The sequence below is a fragment of the Megascapheus bottae genome, chromosome 15, assembly GCF_031878675.1.
Source record: "Megascapheus bottae isolate mThoBot1 chromosome 15, mThoBot2.hap1, whole genome shotgun sequence".
Lineage (NCBI taxonomy): Eukaryota > Metazoa > Chordata > Mammalia > Rodentia > Geomyidae > Megascapheus > Megascapheus bottae.
In genome coordinates this window covers 53,063,014-53,084,263 of record NC_143523.1, presented here as the reverse complement: position 1 = coordinate 53,084,263, position 21,250 = coordinate 53,063,014, and the positions used below count along the sequence as shown (strand labels likewise).

The window sequence follows — 21,250 nt, the reverse complement described above, 5'->3', positions numbered from 1 at the left end:
AGCTGTTGCTCTGAAAAAGATCCTCTCTCCATCCCCCGCCCTCAGGATGGAGTGATTCAGGAAGCAATAAGCGGCTGAGTGGTGTAGCCAGGGCTTCCCTCCCTAATCCCCAGCCTGTCCATGTTTATCCGATGGCCTTAGGCAGACATAAAGGGGGAGGGAGGGCAGCAAGCAAGTGGGTAGCTAGCTGCTGGGCTTGTGGGGCTGGCAGGACGGAGAAGGCCAGGTATAGGCCCCCCTGCCCAGGATACAGAAGAGTCAGGAATCATGTGGGTAGCAGTGGGCATACTGTGGCTCCTGGCCTTTGGGGGGCCCTATCAAGCCCGGGGTTTCTGCCCCTCTCAATGCAGCTGCAGCCTTCACATCCTGGGCGATGGCAGTAAGGCCAGGTATGGCACCGAGGGTGTGTGGGGGATGGGTTACTGAGGCCTCATGGTTGTATGGGCTAGGCTGTATAGGAAAGGCTTGGATATCCAGCCCTTATCCCTACCTGAGGCCATTGGGTACATAGGGATCTGGTGGGTCTATGGCCTATGACCCATGACTGGGTGAGGCCTAGAAACTCTGGGAGTTGTCTATGTTGTTTCATCTTCCAGCAGGCAGGAGGGTTGTTGTTCACAGCAGGGATTAGATACCTCTACATAGCAGTATGGAAAGAGGTGTTCCTGCTCCTGGAAGTCCTGCTCCTATCCTTCTCTAGGACCTTGGCAGGGAGGAACTCTCTTTAAAGTCCAGGGAGTTCTCTCCTTTATATCGTTCATTTCCTTTCTCTGCTTCCTTCCATTTGATCCTTTCTATGGCTTCCAGTCCCTTGTGTCCTTGGTCTTTTCCAATCCTATACCTGGTCTCTGTGATACTTAGGTATAGCCAGGAACGTTTCTTCACTCCTTTACTCCGTGATGCTTCTGTATGTCTTACCTCTGGAAGCCCATGGGAGATTCAGCCTTGACCCTTTTCGTGGGTGCCAAGAGTACCCCATCCAATTCAAGGATGCTGTGGTATTCCTCACTCTGTGCTGGTCCTGGGGTTCCAATTCAGGGCCTGGGCACTATCCCCAAACTTCTTTTGCTCAAGGCTTGTACTCTACCACTGGAACCACAGCTCCACTGCCAGTTCTCTACTGGTAGTTTATTGGAGAAAAGAATCTCATGGAGTTTCCTTCATGGTCTGGTTCAGAACCACAATTCTCAGATCTCAGCCTCCTGAACAGCTAGTATTACAATTTCTTTACTTGTAAAGATTGCAGCTTCTGGTTCAGCCTTTTCCTACCAACTCTCCAGTCTTCTGGAATTCCATCCTCTCTTTCACTTGTGTTAGGTAGATACAAAAAGCCACAGCTAATTTCTAGTCAAGAGAACCATGTTACCAGACCCTTCCAATGATTCCATCAAATTGATTCTGGGGGTGAGTGGAGACAGAGAATGGAGAGAAAACCTCAAGAAAGACATCCTATATGATCTGAGGAATAGGAAGAATCCCTTATTTGGCTTAAGGGCTGAATACTCTAATATAGAATTCCCAGCATCTTTCCCCTCTGAGGAGGTTACCATGGAGAGAGATCAGAGGAAAGCTTCAGACAATAGAGTTTCCTTGTGGATGGCAAACAAAATTCAGAGAGAAGTTTCTAGAGGCTCCAATATCTGCAGATATTAGATGTCCTTTGCTCCTCTGAAATTAGATCTCTTACAATTGGTAATACCTACTATCTGTACCAGCCCTCATCATGGAGTGTCCTAGGAGGAGAATGAGGCTCTGGGGGCTGGCAGAGGGGTTGAGATCCCCTGTGACCACGGGCACAGACTGTGCTTACACCAAGGCTTTTTCTGAATCCCAACTACCTTCCTGATACCCAGATCTAACCAGGCTTCTCAGAGACCCTATGCTGGTTATTCATCCTGCATCACACTCTTGTGGCATGCCACAAGGCTCCTTGTGAGTGTGAGTGTTGGTGGGAGGGTCTAGTGTAGACACACCTAAATAAATGTGTCTTTATGCTCTTTGTGCTATCTGTCCCGCTAGCACTTGTGCTTTACTATTTAAGCCACTGCAGCTTTTTCTGGGTAGTTTTTTTTTTTCCTGAGTAGTTTTATTGAGATAAGAGTCTCACAGATTTTCCTGCCCCATACTGGCTTTGAACTTCAACCCTGAGATCTTAGCCTCCCGAGTAGCTAGGATTAGAGGTGTGAGCCACCAGTGCGTGAAAGACTGCGCTGACAGCAATAGTCCCCCAAAAGAATGAAAGCATGAGGCTGCTTGTTCCTAGGTCTTTGCAGAACCCATCATGGAATGGATAAGTTACCTGTGTTCATTGATAGATCTGGGAGTGAGGCTCATACAAGAACTGGTTCAAATACCTCTCATTTCTCTGCCCAGGACAGTGATTTGCAGTGATCCTGATATGACCCTGCCTCCAGCATCTATCCCTCTGGACACCTGCAGGCTGCGCCTAGAGCGGACAGCCATCCGCAGGGTGCCAGGTGAGGCCTTCAGGTCATTGGCCCGCCTGGAGCAGCTGTGGCTGCCCTTCAATGCCCTCAGTGAGCTCAGTGTACTCATGCTGCGGGGCCTGCATCACCTGAGGGAGCTGAGGCTGCCTGGGAACCACCTGCTCACCTTCCCCTGGGCTGCCCTCAGGGACGCCCCCCAGATGCAGCTGCTGGACCTGCAGGCTAATCGCCTATCTGTGGTGCCACCTGAGGCTGCTCGCTTCCTAGGAAACCTCACCTTCTTGGACCTCTCCAGTAACCAGCTGATGAGGCTACCGCAGGAGCTCCTGCTCACCTGGGCTCACTTGAAGACAGGGTCCTTCTTTCCAGGGCATCACACCAGGCTGGTCCTAGGTAAGAGATGTCATCCTTCATCTTAATTCTCTTAGGAGGCTTGAATTTGTTTCTAAGCTTCTTCTCTAAGTCTGGTTTTTGTTTTGTTTGTTTGTTGCCAGTTGAACTCAGGGCCTGAGTATTGTCCCTGAGCCTCTTTGTGCTCAAGGTTAACACTCTATCACTTGAGCCACAGCAGGACTTCCAAGTAGTTCTTTGGAGATGAGTCTAATGGACTTTCCTGCCCGAGCTGGCTTTCAACTATGATCCTCAGATCGCAGCCTCCGGAGTAACTAGAATTATAGGCCTACATCTATTCTTTAGCTGGAAAATAAAAACCATACCTTTCTAATGTGTTTGAGTAAAGATGAACAAAGCCACAGAGTAACAGTTTCAGGTATTTAAGGGCCAATCCCTACTATAGCACTTCATGTCCCAGTATTGTGAATTAAAGAATAGAAACAAAAATGCTGGCTCTTCCCAAAGGGAAACAAAACCAAAATGAAACAAAACAACAACAGGCCTTCTAGGTCATAAGAGCAACAGAAAAACTCCCTCTGAGACTCAGTTCCCTACCTCAGAGTTCAGTAGGTTGGCCTATCACAACATCACATCACCAGATTCCTTTTATCTCTTCTTCCTTCCTCTTTGTAACAAAGCAAAGGCTTACCAGGTGAACCAGGTCCCATTTCCTTCCCAAGGCATCTACCTGGTCCTGAGAATGACAGATGAGGCACAATTGGAAAATCCATTTGAATTATGTAACACATAAACATAACCATTTAACACATAACTGAGCAGGCTAATGACTCATTTGTCATTAGCCTTCTTACTTCATTCTTTCTCTTCCAAAACATCCATATCTTCTGCAATACATTCATATATGTATACAAATTCTTACATATACATATATATATACATGAAGTTATGTATCTGTGTTATTCATTTTATCTGTCTTTCTGTCTGTCTGTCTGCCTAATGCCTACACAGCATTACTTTTCTCTTTTAACAGTGTATGCCAGAGATCTTTCCAAATTACTGCAAATGGAACCATGGCCAGAAACAGGGCTGGAAGTTTAGCCTAGTGGTAGAGTGCTTGCCTAGCATGCACCAAGACCTGGGTTCGATTCTTCGGTACCATATACAGAGAAAAAAAAACCAGAAGTGGTGCTGAGGCTCAAGTGGTAGAGCTCTAGCCTTGAGAAAGCCCAAGGACAGTGCCCAGGCCCTGAGTTCAAGCTCCAGGACAAAAAAATAGAAACAAAAATACTGCCCTTCCCAAAGAAATGATGCTCTACCAAGGGATAGAGAATCAGCCTTGAGTAAAAAAGCCAAGTGAGAATGTGAAGGCTGAGTTCAAGCCCCAGTGCCAGCATACACACACTATCACCACCACTACCACCAGAAATCTATACCCTTACTGAGCTAACAAACTGTTCGAAATGCTTTACGAGTGTCAATTTGAAGAGTGAATGTTTGACTCTACCTTTTGCACTGATTCTTTTGAAACTGTCTTTCACCAAGTAGCTTACCACCAGAGCTGAATTAATGATGAATCTTGGGTTGTAGATGTACTATGAGAGCATCTAACATCAAGTATCAGCTTTTGTCAAGATGGAGCAAGGAGACAGAAGAAGCTGGTACCCTAGCTGCACTCAAAAGGACGTGTCAGTGACATGCAATCAGACCCAAACATACCTTCTCTAACTCTTTGATATCCCCTTTTCCAAATATATTTATGTAAACACAAAACAAATCATGGATTCTTACACTCTACCAAATTTAGAAACAACCCCTTGGGGATGCAAAAAGAAAATCACATCTGGATGTTGGTGATTTATACGTATAATCCTAGTTACTCAAGAGGCCAAGAACTGAAGATCAGGGTTCAAAGTCAGCCCAAGTAGGAAAATGTGTGTCAAGTGGTGAAGTGTCAGCTTTGAGTAAGAAAGCTCAAGAATAGTGCTCAGGCCCTGAGTTCAAGCCCCTGATGCTGGCATAACTCCCTCACACAAAAAAGAACATTATAATAAATGCTTTTGTCAAGTATTTTGGAAATGCAAATTCATCCCCTCTACCACTACCCCCTCCTTTCTTAAAACAATATCAACAAGACTCACTCCTTCCTTCCTTCTTTCTTTCCTTCCTTCCTTCCTTCCTTTGTCAATCATGGGGCTCTCAGCCTCTTGAGTAGCTAGGATTGCAGGTACTAATAAGCCACAAATACCCTGCTCATTTCTTTAAAAATATTCAACACTAAGAGGACAGGATATATCACATGATTTGATTTTCCATTCTTCTTACCCCACCATTTTCCACATTTGAGCTTATGTCAAAGGGAACCATTTTGCAGAAGCATTTTTTTTTATTGATGCCAAATGTACCATTTATACTGGGAGGCCTGGGGTCAAGGATCAGGAGTCAATGAAGCAAGATGGATTTTGGCATATTGCAATTATTACAAACTGCCCCCTGCCCTGCCAGAGTCTTGAAAGAATTAGCCTCAGTATGAGAGCAGTAATGGCATTTTGTCAGTATGCTGTATGACTTGCCCGGGACTTAATGTGTTTTTATTTATGCTAACAGCAACCTAGAAGGGAAATAATGGTGCCATTCAAATAAAGAAGCAAGTTTAAGATCATATACCTAGCAAGACAAGGATCTGGGCCTATTGGCCAGTTCTGATTACACTTTACCTGAGAGGAAAGAGACACCTGGATACCTGGCTATCTTGGATTCACTTCTTCCTTTTCTCACACACTCCTTCAGGTCTACAGGACAACCCCTGGGTATGTGACTGCCGGCTCTATGAACTGGTCCATCTTCTGGATGACTGGGTCCCGAACTTAGTCTTCATCGAAGCCAGATTAAAGTGTGGCAGCCCGCGTAGCCTGGCTGGAGTGGCCTTCAGCCAGCTGGAGCTCAGGAAATGTCAGGGCCCAGAGCTGCATCCAGGGGTGACCAGCATCATATCCCCTGTGGGAAGCACAGTATTGCTGCGTTGTGGAGCCACAGGAGTCCCTGGGCCGGAGATGAGCTGGCGGAGAGCCAATGGGCACCCACTCAATGGCACAGGTATGTGAGCTACAGGAGGGACTTTTTGGGGCATGTGAATCCCCATGAGGCTTAAACTTAGGGTCTTTCTCTCTTGCTTGGCTTTTTCACTCAGGGGTGATGCTCTACCACTTGAGTCAAGCTTTTTGCTAGTTAATTGGAGGTAAGACTCACAGGCTTGAAACTGTGATCCTCAGATTTCAGCTTTTTCTTGAGTAGCTAGAATTACAGGTGTGAGCTACCACCAGGCTTTGAACTGTGCTCCTCAGATCTCAGCTTCCTGAATGGCTAGGATTACAGGTGTGAGCCACCAGTGCACAGAAGTGCTAGGGCTTCTGTGTCGAACTTCCAAACTAGGTGGTAGAGGGACCCAAACTGGACTCTCATTCACCCGAATGGAGTTGGATACCATCCAACTCAGTATCAACAACTTAAAATTAAGTTCCTTTGTCTCCAGGTTCCAAACCTGTCCTGTCATGACCCACTGTATTCAAGACTCAGAGCCATCCTGGGAAGAATTTTAAAAAGTGATATTTGGTAAAACATGCTCTTTTAATGTATTAATGCTGATAGCAAGTTTCCCAACTGTAACTATTAAGCTAGTATTATCAGGAGTATTTAATAATAGAGGTTATTATCTCTTGAGCTCTTCATGTGTGTTGGTCATTATATGAAAAGAATTATGCCCGGAATGTTATTGAACATTAAAAAGCAACCCGATTATCCTTATTTTGCCAGTGAGTAAATGAGAAGTAAATGCTTGACCTACATCCTAGAGCTTGTGTGAGAAGAAACTGGGATCTCAGCAGTGTGTCCTATTTCTGTGAGGCTGTGTGGGGAATTATGATTCATCTCTGCCATGGTGGCAGAGGAGGTGGGAGTCACAGCAATCTATGGGCAGAAATGGGGTGGGAGGAGGCATGATTGAGCACTGAATGAGTAAACCTCACCTGCCTCCTATCCCTCTTTGGCAGGGGGTTCTAGAAATAACTTTACAAATAAAATGGTACTCCAAAGCTCCATTATGCAAATCAGGAAGGTAAAGATGCTTTGGTTGACTTGGTAGTGGGTGTGAGAAGGGATGGGAAGGGGAATGCCCACTGGGCCTTTGCCTTCTGCTCACCACCAGACCAGCTTACCTTCCAACCCATCTCACCAGTGATCCTAAGCAGTCACCCCTGTAAGACTTCAGCACCCTCCAAAACACCCAGCACCTGGAATCCTAGCTACCTGGGAGGCTGAGATCTGAGGATCGAGGTTCAAAGCCAGCCCACAATAAGCCAGTCTGGGCAGTAAAGTCCCCTGAGACTCTTATTTCCAATGAACCACCTAAACCCCAGAAGTGGAGCTATGGCTCAAAGTGGTAGAGTGCTAGATTTGAGCAAAAGAGCTCAGGAACAGTGCCCAGGCCCTGAGTTGAAGCCCCACAACAGACAAAAACAAACAAACCCTTTTGAACAGCCCAGAATCCCAAAGGCAGTTTATTCTTAGCCTCGGCCTCAGCCTGAAGCTCCATGGACTCCTCACGGTCTTAAGCCCCTTGACTAGTCTAAGCAAAGGGTATTCAGCTATGAAGGGGAGGGGCTGGTGGTGAGGCCTTGAATGACCCAGTGAACCGAGTCTTGAATGATGTGAAAGCTGAATGCCTGCCAGTGTTTTCTTGGGATAACAAGGGGCTCATTATCAAGTGTGCAAACCAGGAGCTGTGAACTTAGCCCTGGGCAGAGGACAGGGAGGGAATGGAGGCACAATTGAGTTCATTCCTCCTCCCATATCTGCTTCCTCTCTCTCTCCAGTGCACCAAGAAGTTTCCAGCGATGGCTCCAGCTGGTCCCTGCTCGATCTGCCTGCCGTGTCTCCTCTGGACTCTGGAGACTACATCTGCCAGGCCCAGAACTTCCTGGGAGCCTCGGAGACACTCATCTCTCTGCTGGTGACAGAACCCCAGACTTCCACAGAGCACAGTGGACTCCAGGGGGCTCTGCTGGCCAGGATGGGGGAAAGCCTGGAAGCTGCTGCTTACAACAACAAGCTGGTGGCCAGACACATCCCCCGTGTCCCGGAGCCCGAGGCCTCGGCCCCTCTGCCCTCCGTGCCCAGTCTGAAGGAGGAGCTGACCCTGCATCACCTGCAGCTGGGCGCCCCTGATGGGCAAGAGGAACCCCAGGACGCCCAGATGGTGAGGTCCCTCAAGGTGGTTGGGGACACTTACCACAGCGTGTCCCTGGTGTGGAAGGCCTCCCAGGCTGGAAACGCCACGGCCTTCAGCGTCCTCTACGCGGTGTTCGGGCAGCGGGACATGCGCCGGGTGCTGGTGCCAGAAGGGAAGACCAGCATCACCATCCAGGGCCTGGTGCCCAAGACCAAGTATGTGGCGTGCGTGTGCGCGCGGGGCCTGGTGCCGCGCCAAGAGCAATGCGTCCTCTTCTCCACGGACGCGGCGGTGGAGGCCGAGGGCAGCCAGAGGCTCATCAACGTGGTGGTGATCAGCGTGGCGGCCGTCATTGCCCTGCCTCCCACACTACTGGTCTGCTGCGGGGCGCTCCGCAGGCGCTGTCGCAAGTGCCGGGCCAGAGGCTCCACCGAGGCCACCGGGGCCGCCTATGTCCACCTGGAGAGGCTGCGCCACAGCGAGGATGGCTCTGAGCTGCTATCCCAGAACAGCCTGAGCGAGGCAGACAGGCTCCTCTCAGCCCGGTCCAGCCTGGACTCTCAGGCCTTGGGGGTCAGGGGTGGCAGGCACCTCCATGAGTACTTCTGCTGAGGCCGGTGTCGCTGGGTCGACCCTTCCCTGTCAGGGTCGTGGCAGTCACGCTGATGGCCTGAAGATGGGCTGGGTCACTTCGATTGATTGGATACCTGATCGTTCCCTGTGGTTTCCCTGGGCCACAACAAATGCTTTCTAAGCAATTGTGTGTCCAGAAAGCGTCTGTCCTTCAGAGGCTTTGTCCCTAACGCATGGAACTCTGCAAAACAGTCATTGGTTTATCAGGCACTGCTCTTCTCTTCTCTTTATTTTTTTATTTATTTATTTTTCTGAGGTGAAAGAAATGCAGGGGCTTAGTGATTGGCCGCTATCAATCAAGTCAGTTGTTTGGCCACAAAACAAATAAAAGCAAAGGCTGCCAGGCTCCAGTAGCTTACACCTGGAATACTTCTAAGGAAGCTGACTGAGATGAGAGCATCCCTATTCAAAAACCAGCAAACAAACAAATCCAAGAGACTCTTCTCTTCCATTATTCAGCAAAATGCCAAAAGTGGAAGAGTGGCAGTGATAAAGTGCCAGCCTTGAGTGTAGAAGCTAAGCAAGAGTATGAGGCCTTGAGACTTGAGTTCAAGCACCTGTTCCAGCAAAACACACACACACACACACACACACACACACACACACACACACACGCACGCACGCATGTCTGTACCTCACTCATCCATGTGTTTGAATTCTAATATCTATTCTATGAATTCCAAATTTTATTTTCAGTATATCTCTTCTGTTTGGAGATAATTGATTCTAAAGCTTAGGTGATACTCAGGAGAGCTTTGAGTGTGGTGTGAGGAGGGAAGGAATCCCGGAGAGTTTCACTGGCAGAGCTACAGTCATACCCAGTGTTGCTAGGCTCCCTAGATCACCTTTGCCTCTGAGAATCCTACAGAAACTTCCATGGGTTTTTGCAAATGTCTTGGAGCTCTCCTTGTCACTCAATGACGTACTTCAAAAGAGGACTTTTGTTCAGTTTTACCTAAAGCTTGAAACCACTGAGTCAGTGTCTCATTACACAGGAGAAAATGGATATTCCCAAGGAAATGATGGCTTCACTTGTTCCTTATCCAGAGAGCCAAACTCTTGTGGGGAGCAACCAAGATACTTAATTTCCCATTGTTCGTGTAATAATTGAGAATATTTGAGGACAGCAAGTGATCCAAAGTAATTATTTTGTTAGTCACGAGCAAGAGAACATCATGGGAACATTTATCAGATATATATCCCTATCACACTTGCAAATGACCTTTCATAGTATCTCTCCCAATTTTTGCACCTTTGAATTCTTATGACAATCCACTCTGGACGTTAATTCTCCTTGATTCAATAGATAACAAAACTGAGAACCAAAGCATTGATTTTTACAGGGGAGGGGTTGGTTATCTTTTGAAATCCAGGCGGGGAAATTTTTAGCCAGGTGAAGGACATTCATTTGGTATTGATGTCTGCAATGTGATCCATAATCGATTCACTATGGAAAAGGAGTTGTTTTGGTTCAACACAATGGCAATACTTGAGTATATAAGACTGCAGTTTCTACACTTGGATATTTTTCTGCAATTGTCTGGGGGATATATTTAATTATATCTGTGGGCCATTATCATTGGCAAGAGAAACTATTCAATTTGATGATGACAAATATTATCAACATCAAGGGCCAGTGTTTTTTTGTAAACAAAACAGGTGATAACAATTATGGGATCTATCACTGTTCAGTTCTGCCAATGGGCTATACATTCAGTAATGATGTGTGAGTTAATGACATGCTTTGGTCCAAAAAAATTATTTATTAAAAAAACATAGAAAAGTGAACGGTTTCTGGTTTCTGTCTTAGTCTTTTAGTAGATATCTGGCAAGTATGAGTTAGTTCATGAAAACTGAATATCCTCCGATTACCCTAGACTACGATGGGTGACGTGATGATGCATGATCCCCCAGTGGGTTTTCCTTACAAATCTACTTGGGAGGTTGGTTGTGACATGGTGTCTCTGTCATGTCTTTTATTTTTTCCAACTAGGCAGAAGGCAAGCCCAAAGTCACTTATTTTCAGTTACCTAAGTTTCAGGGAAAACTAAAGCAATAGAGCTTTTGTTCTAGAAGATGGGTGTGGGCACCAGGTGAGGCTGCCACTCATGAAGACTCCCTGAGCAGATCATCCAGAGGAGTGGATCTGAGAAATTTGGTTTTGAACTTATCACATAATCTAGCAAAGGCAAACATGGAGTTAGGTCTTACTAAGTCACAAGAGCATTGTAGGGGGTTGGGAGCACGACCTACTGGTAAAGTGCCTAGCATGTCTAGCATGCATGAAGCCCTGGGTTCGATTCCTTGGTACCAAATACATAGAAAAGGCCAGAAGTGGTGCTGTGGCTCAAATACTAGAGCACTAGCCTTGAGAAAGCCCAAGGACGATGACCAGACCCTGAGTTCAACCCCAGGACTGGCAAATTAAAAAAAAAGCACTGTAGGCAGGTTCAATTTATGACACAGTAGAAGTTCCCCAATTCTAGTGGCTTAACACATATCCTGTATTTTATTTCTACTCTATAGGAGTGTATTTGATGGTATGTCAGATGTATGTCTCACTTGGTAGAGTACTAGCCAGTGAGCAAAAGCATCAGGTACCAAGTCTGAGTCCTGTTCCTGAATCTAAACCAAATAAAAATAGTGTCTTTGAATGAGAAGGATTCATGGATGGGGTGGGAAGTGTTGGGAAGAGAAGGCTCTGCATCACTCATTCACTCAAGGACCAGGCTGATGGAGAGTCTACCATCTGGAATACCAACAGTTTCCCCAGCAGTGATAAAATAGATTGGAGAAGAATGTAGGGCTTTTTCAGATAGCATTTTACTCTAATATTTCACTTAGATATAACATGAATCATGTGGTTTTTGTATTTCAGGAAGACTTGGATCTTGTGATCTTTCATGTGTCTTCCACAGACACAACTCAAGAGTGTAGCCAATAGGAAAGACTTCTAGCTTGGGAAAGAATGGCAAGTTACATCTAGTTCTCTAACTGGTCTATGTGAAAGTTTTGTTAGTATTAGTATTATTTATTTGCTAATAGCAGTGAGTGGAATTTTCTTTTTTAATTTTATTTTATTTTGGGGGTTGCAGTTACATTCATCAGGTAGTGGGTACATTGCTTCCTGAACACTGTAAACCCTTCCCATTTTATTCTCCCACTTTCCTTCCTCCCACCCCCTCCCACATGAGTGGAATTTTCTAATTGAACAGACAGGATAGTCTCTTATCAAGAGATTTTGAAAATAAGCCAGTGAACTGCTTCCCAGGAGCCATTTATATCGATTTCATAAGCACAGAGTAATTCTGTTTCTTCTAAGAATTCTAAGAGCCTAATTCCTGACAGTTTCCACAGGAAGGGAAATGAGGTTTATAGCATAGTTTTAGGTCCCCTCTCCTTTACTCTTAGGGTTTCTTAGCCACAAGTTGTTTTATCTGAGTGACTTGTCCTTAACACCTTTAGTTATCCTAGTCCTCTGCCTTGTCTCTCACCCTTACACTTTCATGCCAATCAGGAAATAGGAGACTAAAGTAGTCATAAGAGGAGAAGGTACGTAGATGATGACACGCCAGAGGGGGTTTCTCATAAGTTCTCAGCCAGCTTATGGAAAGCTGCACGGAGCTGGGGTTTATGTGAAAAGGTTAGCATGAAATAAATAGAGAAGAAATAATAGGGAAGCAAGAAGATTCTTTAGGCTACCTTTTTTTGGCTATAAGAAGGAATTCACTAGTGGTTTTGGATAGACGGAGCTGTGTGTGTTTTCACAAAGCAAGTCTGATGCAGTCTTGTTAAAGTTGATAGAGGACACTGGGGTTAAAATTTCCCATCCATGCTGATTGCATCCACTGGAAGACAGTGGCTTCTCTTTTATTTTATTGGAGGAGGTCAGGGGGCTTGAACTTGGTCTGGACACTGTCCCTGAGCTCTTCAGCTCAAGGCTAGTAGCCTTGACCTTCCCTTGAGCCAAGCCCCACTTCCTTTTTTTCTAGAGATTAATTGGAGATAAGAGTCTCAGGTCCTTCTGTGCCTGGGCTGGCTTTGAACCTCAAATCCTCAGATCTCAGCCTTGTGAGTAGCTAGGCTTACAGGTATAAGCCAATGCACCCAGCTGGCTTCTGCTTTTAATCTTAACAACTCAGGAGGCCGACACCTGAGGAGGCTCAATGCCAGCCCAAGAATACAAATCCAGAAAATGAACCAGCAAAAAGCCAGATGGAGAGGTATGGCTCAAGTGGTAGGGCTTGACTTGAGTGAAAAAGCTAAGCAATTGCATGATATTCTGAGTTCAAACCCCAGCACACACACACACACACACACACACACACACACACACACACACACACACACACACACACCACAGAGAGAGAGAGAGAGAGAGAGGGAGAGAGAGAGAGAGAGAGAGAGAGAGAGAGAGAGAGAGAGAGAGAGAGAGAGAGAGAGAGAGAGAGAGAGAGAGAGAGAGAGAGATTGACTCCATCAGACCATACTGGTCATTTCTAGTCTGCTTACTCCTTTGTCACTGGGAGTGGGCTGCCTTGGAAGGGACATAACCTCATGCAAACACTTCTTGCTGCTGAGTAACAGCTCAATTCTTGAAAGGTGAGCAAGGCATCACATGTTTACCATATTATAAATGTTATGTCCATTTTACACATTTTGTGTTGGATTTTTATTTTTGGGGTGGAGGGGAAATCACAGAGATATATCCAGATTGTAGATTTAGGCTGCCTGGGAATTCCAGCAAATACATCTGGATGAGTGGAAACACTGCAGTGTAATCAGCTTAGCTATTGACCCATTTTCTGCTCACTGGTTAGCTACTAAGCGGATTTTTTTTCACTGAGGCATTTTGTAAGGTATATTGTATATCATGAGTCTTACAGGAAACCACGGGATTCTGAAGTACTCCCAATTAAGAGAGAGCAGATATTTCTGCTTCTTAAAAATCTGGTACCATATGAGGTGAATGAATGGGCATCTGCTATAAGCTAAGTTCTTGATATGAAACCATCCATTGATGCCAAGTGCTTTCTTTAAATAATGTCAAAATGTCTCAGAAGCATTGTGGGGTATTTCCTAACTGTCTCATTCTGAAGAAGAGAAACTCAGACTTATAGTGGTAAAATGACATTGCCAAACCCTCAAGACTATGAAACAGAAGCAATGAGAAAGTTGCAAATGGGGAAGGTTTATAACTATTTTGCTCACCAGTCCATCTCTGGTGCCTAACAAGTGTGTCTAGCTTAGATGACCAGTAAATATGGAGAAACTAAATTATATTAGAGCAATATCATATCACACATACCACTTTACAATGTAAATGACTAATTTTATGGTGTGGATGAAATATACCACATTTGAGATAAAGGCCAGGAAAAAAAATCTACCACTGAACTCTATCTCCAACCCCCACTGCTTTGGTTTTATTTGTTTGAAACTGCACCATGCTCTGTAGATACAGCTGTTTTGCTGCAGTGGAAACAGGGCTAACACATAACCCAAAGTTTAGGGGAGAGAACAATTGATAAGAATGATAAAAAATGATCGCAACTTGCTGGGTGCTGGTGGCTCATGCCTGTAACCCTAGCTACTCAGGAGGCTGAGATCTGAGAATCGAAGTTCAAAGCCATCCCAGGTACAAAAGTCTGTGAGACTCTTATCTCCAATTAACCACCAGAAAACTGGAAGTGGTGCTATGGCTCAAGGGATAGGGCGGTTACCTTGAGCTGAAGTGCTCAGGGACAATGCCCAGGTTCAGAGTTCAAGTCCCACAAGAAACAGAAAAAAGAATGATTATACCTTGACTTTGTTCACTTATCTGCTGTCACTTCAAGAAAATAGAAATGCTGGGCTTAAGAGTCCACTTAGGAAATATTAAGTATTCAATGAATTTTGTCCAAATCTCTTGAAATGCAATGTTACTCAGCATAGCATTACCTACTTATTTTTGCAGACTTCCCTGTAAGAGACTGAGAGGAGAGAGGCTGAGGAGAGAACTGGCTGTCTGAATTAATAGTTTGCTTTCCAAACTCAAAGTAGATGAAGGGAGAATTTTCTGATCATAGATAAGAGACCTAGTTCTCTCTCTGTGGGTTCTTCCCGAGCCTGTGATCTGAGCCTCAATAGACAGGCAGGGGCTTTGCTACTTTTGTGCTGACTTATATCACCATGGATTACCAATAATAGGATTTGTCATTTGGAAACTAGGGTGTGCTTATTCAAAGCATATGAGGTAGTTTCTTACAGAGAAAGATGGCTATGGGTTATCACTATTTCCTGCTAGTTCTGGTTCTTTTGGACGCACAGGCAGCTCAGCCTTTCTGCCTGCCAGGATGCATCTGCTCAGAGGAAAGTGTTGGCAGGTGTGCAGTTTAGGCAGAATGCCAGAGGGTGATAGGGGTTGGGGTTCCTGTAGAGATAACGTAGAGTATACATACACCTAGAACTGGCAAGAAATTTGAATGTCTACGGGAATCATTTAGTTTGTGTTGGGTTTTGGTGAGCTGAGCATTTTTTGGAAAAATCAAATATAGGTATTTTTTCAGTTCACTGAAGAGTGTCTTTTTAAAAATTGAATTTACAAATCTCATGCCAGGATTTACCATTTACGACTTTCAAATCCTCAATATTCATCCTAAAGCTTTTCTGATTTCTTGCACAGGACTCTGAAGTGTTGGTCTGTCTCTTTGGGAGAGATTCCACAGAACCTTCCTGAAGCGCTCAAGCAAATACGAATTGAAAATTCACCCTTGTATGAACTTCCCCGAGGGTCTTTCGTCAACATGAGCACCTTGGAGTCCCTTTGGCTCAACTTTAACAATGTTACTGTGATCCACCAAGGAGCCTTGCATCACTTACCAGAACTGAGAGAGCTGAGGCTGGAAGGGAACAAACTCCATTCAGTTCCATGGACAGTGTTCCATGCCACTCCACTTCTAAGAGTCTTGGATCTGAAACACAACAAGATCGATGTAATCCCTGAGCTGGCGCTTCAGTTCCTGGCCAACCTGACCTACCTCGATCTCTCCTCCAATAGGCTTACAGTAGTATCCAAGAGTGTCTTCTTGAACTGGCTCTCCTACCAGAAACACCAGCAACCAGGCTGTGGGGTGGCATTTCCTTCCAGCATGGTACTGGCACTGCACAACAACCCCTGGGTGTGTGACTGTCGTCTAAAGGGACTTGTCCAGTTTTTCAAGTCCATTACCTTCCCAATTATTCTGGTGAATTCCTATATGATTTGCCAGGGCCCTCTCTCCAAAGCAGGGCAGCTTTTTCATGAGACTGAACTTAGGATTTGCATGAAGCCACAGATCTCAACCCCTAGTGACAATATCACCATCCAGGCAGGACGGAATGTAACGCTGCAATGTTTGTCACGAGCCAGCCCATTGCCATCCATTGCGTGGATGTATCCTCTGAGCATGTGGAGAGAATTCGATGGTAAGCTACATGTTGCCTCTCAGTATATCTGAGGAGTGAGATTGTAGTTACTCTACCTCTTTTGGGGAGGATCATGAAAGTGATATATAGGTAAAACTGATATTGGTCTAAATTAGTTTACAGAACAGAAAAGATTCCAAGGTAGTATTTGACTGTTAGTATTGTCTCAAAAGTTTGTTCACAAATCTTGCTCAAACATACATACAAACATAAGTTAAATACATATTCTGGATCTTATTTAGCACACCATTGAAACGTTATAGAATTGTATATGAACAAACACTTTCTTTGAGAGTCTGCCAGACAAGTCACTATACTGTGCATTTTAAAATCTTAGGCATTCCAACTAGGACTGATTCCTGAGAATATCTATTATTCTCTAAAGTAAGCAAAATAACTTGGATTTTCGCTCAGAATAAGATTTCCCAGCCCCTGCCCTAGGGAATTAAATCCAGTGAATTTAATGCCTACAACATGTATTTTAGCAAGTATTCCTTTCCTTCTTAACTTAATTCACAACTATTATCTAGTAAGGCTGATAAGTCATAGATATATATACATACACACATATGTATACGCATACTATATGTGTATGTATTACATATGTATATATGTGTATTATATATATTACATATGTCTATGTTCTATAATATATGCATATACATGCATATGTTATGCATATAACATGCATGTATATATTACATATAATTCACATCTCTGTATATAAATTTTCTAGGTCTTATGACTATGTTAATCAAATCTTAATATCTTACAATTACAATCCTAGGATTCGTAGGGGGGAAATAACATCCATGTGTTCCAGAATAAGACTCAAAATCTGCCATTACTTCCCTGGAGTCATGTATTCTTTTTTCACACCTCGTGTGGAATCCTCTACAGTACTGGGAGGTTTCACAAAGCTAGGCATGGCCTCCTCAAGGCTGTGGGAAAAGAAAGGTGCACAATAGTTTTTTTTTTATCTTCCTCTATCTAGAAATCAACCTGAAGTACGATGTTAAAATCTGGAACATGCAGTCATCCAGATAGTTGTGATACATAGTGACAAGCCCTGAGATGAGTTAAACCATGTTCAGTTGACTGAGTTATTTCCTCTTTGTGTTGATCATATTCTCCTGGCTGTTGGTTAAGTGCTCATAAAGCAGAGATCAAGAATTTATCATTGTAGAAAACCAGGAAATGCATCTAGAGGTTGTCTTTTGTGATGCTCTGTAATCATTCTTGGCATTGTGTTATATGCAGTCTTCTGGAAAAAAAAAAACAACTAAGACTTAGTGAATACTTGCTATCAAACTTACAGATTGAAAGCAATCCTTATCCTATTTCATTGATAAGGAAATCAAGGGCAAGAGAATTAAAAACACCATGACTAAGACCAGGTATTTAGGAAGTTCGAGGCTCTGGAGCGCTGCATGTGTGAGAGGTTGGAAGTATTGGGGCTCACAGTTTCAGTCATACAATTGTGTCTGTGTGTGTGTGTGTGTGTGTGTGTGTGTGTGTGTGTGTGTGATGGTATTGGGACTTGAAATCAGGGCCTCACTGCTTGACTTTTTTGATCAAGGTTGGTGTTTTACCACTTGACCCACCCTTCCAGCTTTTTTTAAATTGGAAATGATAGTGTATCAGATTTGTCTGCCCATGCTGCCTTTGAATGGGGACCCTTATATCTTAGTCTCCTGTGTAGGTAGGATCACAAATTTGAATCTTCTATTTCTGACTGTTTACCATATAATTCTGAGATATCAGAAAGCCAGGACTCAGCTAGGTTAAGGTTGTTGGTAGGAGCAACTAAAGTTATTAAAAGATTGTGGCGTTTATAAATAGAAGAACCAGGTTCCAGATCATTTGTCACTTTTGAACAACTCTCACTATCCAATCTGAAGGATTCAATTGCTCTATCCTGCCATGTCTTATATTTCTAAAAAAAATATAATTAATTACTAGGGTTCCTGGGAAGAGAAAAATGGGCACTAAGTACATTTCATAGATGATGATCTTTTGACAAAGACCAGCATTGTTGCAACCCTCCAGATGTCTCTCAAAGAAGTGCAGAGAACTGTGTTTGCTCTTCTTTCCACCCAGTGTTGGGCTCTTCTACTGCAGAAGATGCAGTTCTGTCACAGCTGGTCATCCCTGCTGCTCACCTCGTAGACAGCGGTAATTATACCTGTGTCGCCTCGAACTCCATCGGCAGGAGCCACCTTGTCATCTCTCTCCATGTCCAGCCTGTTCAGGCCCTGCCTGCATCCAATTCTCTATCCATCTCCTCAGAAGTTAATGCCTACGTAGACCTTCGCGTGGTGAAGCACACTGCACGTGGGATCTTGCTGGAGTGGCTTGCTGTGGCCAACACTCCTGAGGAGTGGTTCACTCTCTACATTGCGTCTGAAGAGGCCCTCAGGAAAGATGTGATCCACATGGGTCCAGGAATCAACACATATGCTGTGGATGACCTCCTGCCTGGCACAAAATACGAGGCATGTCTAGGCCTGGGGAATCAACCTCCGCACCAAGGCCAATGTGTGGTCTTTGTGACAGGCAGAGATGGTGGAGGGTTGGAGGCTCGTGAACGCCTCCTTCATGTCACAGTGGTCCTGTGTGCTGTGCTCCTGGCAGTGCCTGTGGGTGTTTATGTCTGGACAGCGCAGGGTCCTTGCAGTGAGTGGGGCCTGCACTGCTATCTTCGTCACAGAAAAGTCCCTAGGTGTCCCCAAGCAGTCCCACCATCCAAGGATGACTCCTTTAAAGGCCATCACATTGCCTGTGAGGATGCTGAGGGACACAGAGCTGTGGAGGAGGAGGAGGAAAAAGAAGACAAAGATAAGATTTAATGACCCAGACTATACTACAAGGCAGAAATGATGTGGAGCGTCCTCTCAATCCAACAGTCCATGTCAATTCAATCTGATTCCATGCATTTACTCAACTAGTGTTTATTGAGTAGCTCCTGTATTCTAGGCATGGGAACTGACAGAGGGTTTTCCCAAGTGAAAAGTGAGATGTAGGTCTTTTCATGCATCTAAGGCCTCAACCTAGCAAACTGATTATAGACACTGGCTGGAGATCAATAAATCTATGATCAATGTATATATATCTATATGACTGTATGTATGTGCATAGCTTGATAACCATCACGTGCTCATGTATAGTGTCTACACATAACACTTCATGTTTGTAAAAGAGGGTAGAATATCCCTTAAGTTCTTTGTTGTTGTTATTATAAAGATTATGTACTGAGGGGTTACAGTTATGTGGGTCAGTTAAAGAGTATGTTTTTCTCTTTTCTTTTTTGGGGAAATATCCCCTCTTCTCTCATTCTCTCCTAGGTTTTCCCACCTATTCTCACCCAGAAGTTGTATAGTTCTTATTCCACATAGTGTCTAGTGAGTACCACTGCTGTATTTGTTTATTCTTTATCCCCCCATTTAAATGTGCTACCTTATCCTCCCAAAGACAGATTAAAATATCCTTTTTTATATGTGAAGAAACTTAATTTGAAATGTTTAATGACTTACTTTTACAGATCACCCATTCTGCAGGTGGCAGGCACCACAAACCCCATGATTTCCTCAAATAAGGAAACTTCTCACGACTGCCAGCATGCATATCCAATATTAGGACTTGTTAGAATCAATATTGGTCTAAATTTTTTAAATATATGGTGAAAAATTGGGGATTGAACTCAGGACTAATGTTCTTGCTTAGCTTTTTCGCCCAAGGATGGCACTCTACCCCTTGAGTCACACTTCCAGTATGTCAGACTCTGTCCCAACAACAACAACAATAACACATCCATAGCAAAACTGAGGATGTTAGCTCCTTCCCAAACTTTTACCATGTTTTTGTCAGCTTGCTGCTTCTTGTCTCATGTATTTTTCACTCCCTTGGTGCATATAGCTAGGTACCCAAACTGAATGCTACAGAAGTAACAGTCACTATGGTGTCTGCCTACTCTCATCCACTTTTACCTCAACTTCTCCCTTCTCCTATCAGAAAGGAAAGGCTTTCAGGAGCTCCGAAAGGTAAACACATCCTGGCATGAGGCTGTGGGGAAAGGTCCTTCCTCCTGGACATGCGGTCCTATGTATAACCACACTCAGCCTTCCTCAAATGTCCACCTGTAAACTCAGAACAGCAAGTGTCTATCAATCTACCAGTGGCACAGGGCTGACTCTTGGTACTTGTCATTTGTTAGCTCTTGTTACCTCCAACAGCTGCAAGTTCTATATTGGTGAGGAAAGCAAGGCCCAGAAAGGTTGCCTCAAATCACAGGTAAGTGGCAAAACCTAAATTCAGACCTAGGGCTGTCAGGCTGTTAAAAAAAAAAGATTTGATTACTTCAGATCAGCCACAGGAAAATGAAATAATGACTTATCTCCTTGATGCTTTTTCCTACATGGCTAATGCTCCATTCTTAGGATTTGGGAAGGTAAAGAAGGCTTTGAACTGGGTGTTGGTGGCTCACTGCTGTAATCCTGACTATCTAGGAGGCTAAGATCTGAGGACTGTGGTTTAAGGCCATGAGACTCTTATCTTCAATTAACCACCAGAAAACTGGAAATGGAGCTATGGCTCAAAATGGTAGAGTCCTAGCCTTGACAGTATCCAGGCCCTGAGTTTAGGCAACATGGCTGACCAAAAAAAAAAAAAAAGAAAGGCTTTGCCCAGCTATTCTTCCTGCTTTGCAGATGCTTAGCTAGAAGCCTAACATGGTGCTGGCTTTTACATCTTGGTCTGTCCCAGTGTGACTGATCAGCAGTTTCTCACACCACCATGTGGTTGGCAGCAGCGCCTCCAGCACTTTCCACATTTGCTGTTCCCTCTGGTTGGCCCTACCCTCTTCTTTTTCCCCATTGTGGTTCATACCAGCTCCTAGGCTCTTTCCTTCTCCACAGTCAGCTTCCAAGATTGTCTTTGCCTTGGTTCAAGTTCCTGGGTTTAGCCAGGGACCCATTCTCCTTTCAAGATCCATAAGCTGGACTTTTCTTATAACTCAGAGGTCTTCATGATCATTGACTGAGAGAGTCCAGCGCTTTTTGGCAATCAGGTTCATGCCAAATCTCCCAACTCTTGCCCCTTCTGGACTGTACTGGGATAATTAACTTTAGCTCCAGACCTCTTTCTACCC

The 21,250-nt window shown here is 44.5% G+C and overlaps 2 protein-coding genes across 2 annotated transcripts; both read left to right on the top strand.

The window, feature by feature from the left end:
* The first annotated feature begins 267 nt into the window (after positions 1–267).
* On the top strand, positions 268–8,637 carry Lrit1 (leucine rich repeat, Ig-like and transmembrane domains 1). The gene is made up of 4 exons (XM_090346997.1): positions 268–389; positions 2,374–2,840; positions 5,589–5,894; positions 7,670–8,637. Exons 1-4 carry the CDS (start codon positions 268–270, stop codon positions 8,635–8,637), a joined length of 1,863 nt encoding a protein of 620 aa, XP_090203123.1.
* Positions 8,638–14,913: 6,276 nt separating this feature from the next.
* On the top strand, positions 14,914–18,953 carry Lrit2 (leucine rich repeat, Ig-like and transmembrane domains 2). The gene is made up of 3 exons (XM_090345540.1): positions 14,914–15,023; positions 15,323–16,104; positions 18,205–18,953. Exons 1-3 carry the CDS (start codon positions 14,914–14,916, stop codon positions 18,951–18,953), a joined length of 1,641 nt encoding a protein of 546 aa, XP_090201666.1.
* The last annotated feature ends 2,297 nt before the right edge of the window (positions 18,954–21,250 follow it).

Bases quoted from the DNA above. Each gene is read 5' to 3' on its own strand.
- Lrit2 (XM_090345540.1), top strand. From the start codon at position 14,914: ATGGCTATGGGTTATCACTATTTCCTGCTAGTTCTGGTTCTTTTGGAC. The intron at 15,024-15,322 runs GTGTGCAGTTTA...TTTCTTGCACAG, and splicing joins TCAGAGGAAAGTGTTGGCAG to GACTCTGAAGTGTTGGTCTG. The intron at 16,105-18,204 runs GTAAGCTACATG...CTTTCCACCCAG, and splicing joins CATGTGGAGAGAATTCGATG to TGTTGGGCTCTTCTACTGCA.
- Lrit1 (XM_090346997.1), top strand. From the start codon at position 268: ATGTGGGTAGCAGTGGGCATACTGTGGCTCCTGGCCTTTGGGGGGCCC. The intron at 390-2,373 runs GTATGGCACCGA...TTCTCTGCCCAG, and splicing joins GGCGATGGCAGTAAGGCCAG to GACAGTGATTTGCAGTGATC. The intron at 2,841-5,588 runs GTAAGAGATGTC...ACACTCCTTCAG, and splicing joins TCACACCAGGCTGGTCCTAG to GTCTACAGGACAACCCCTGG.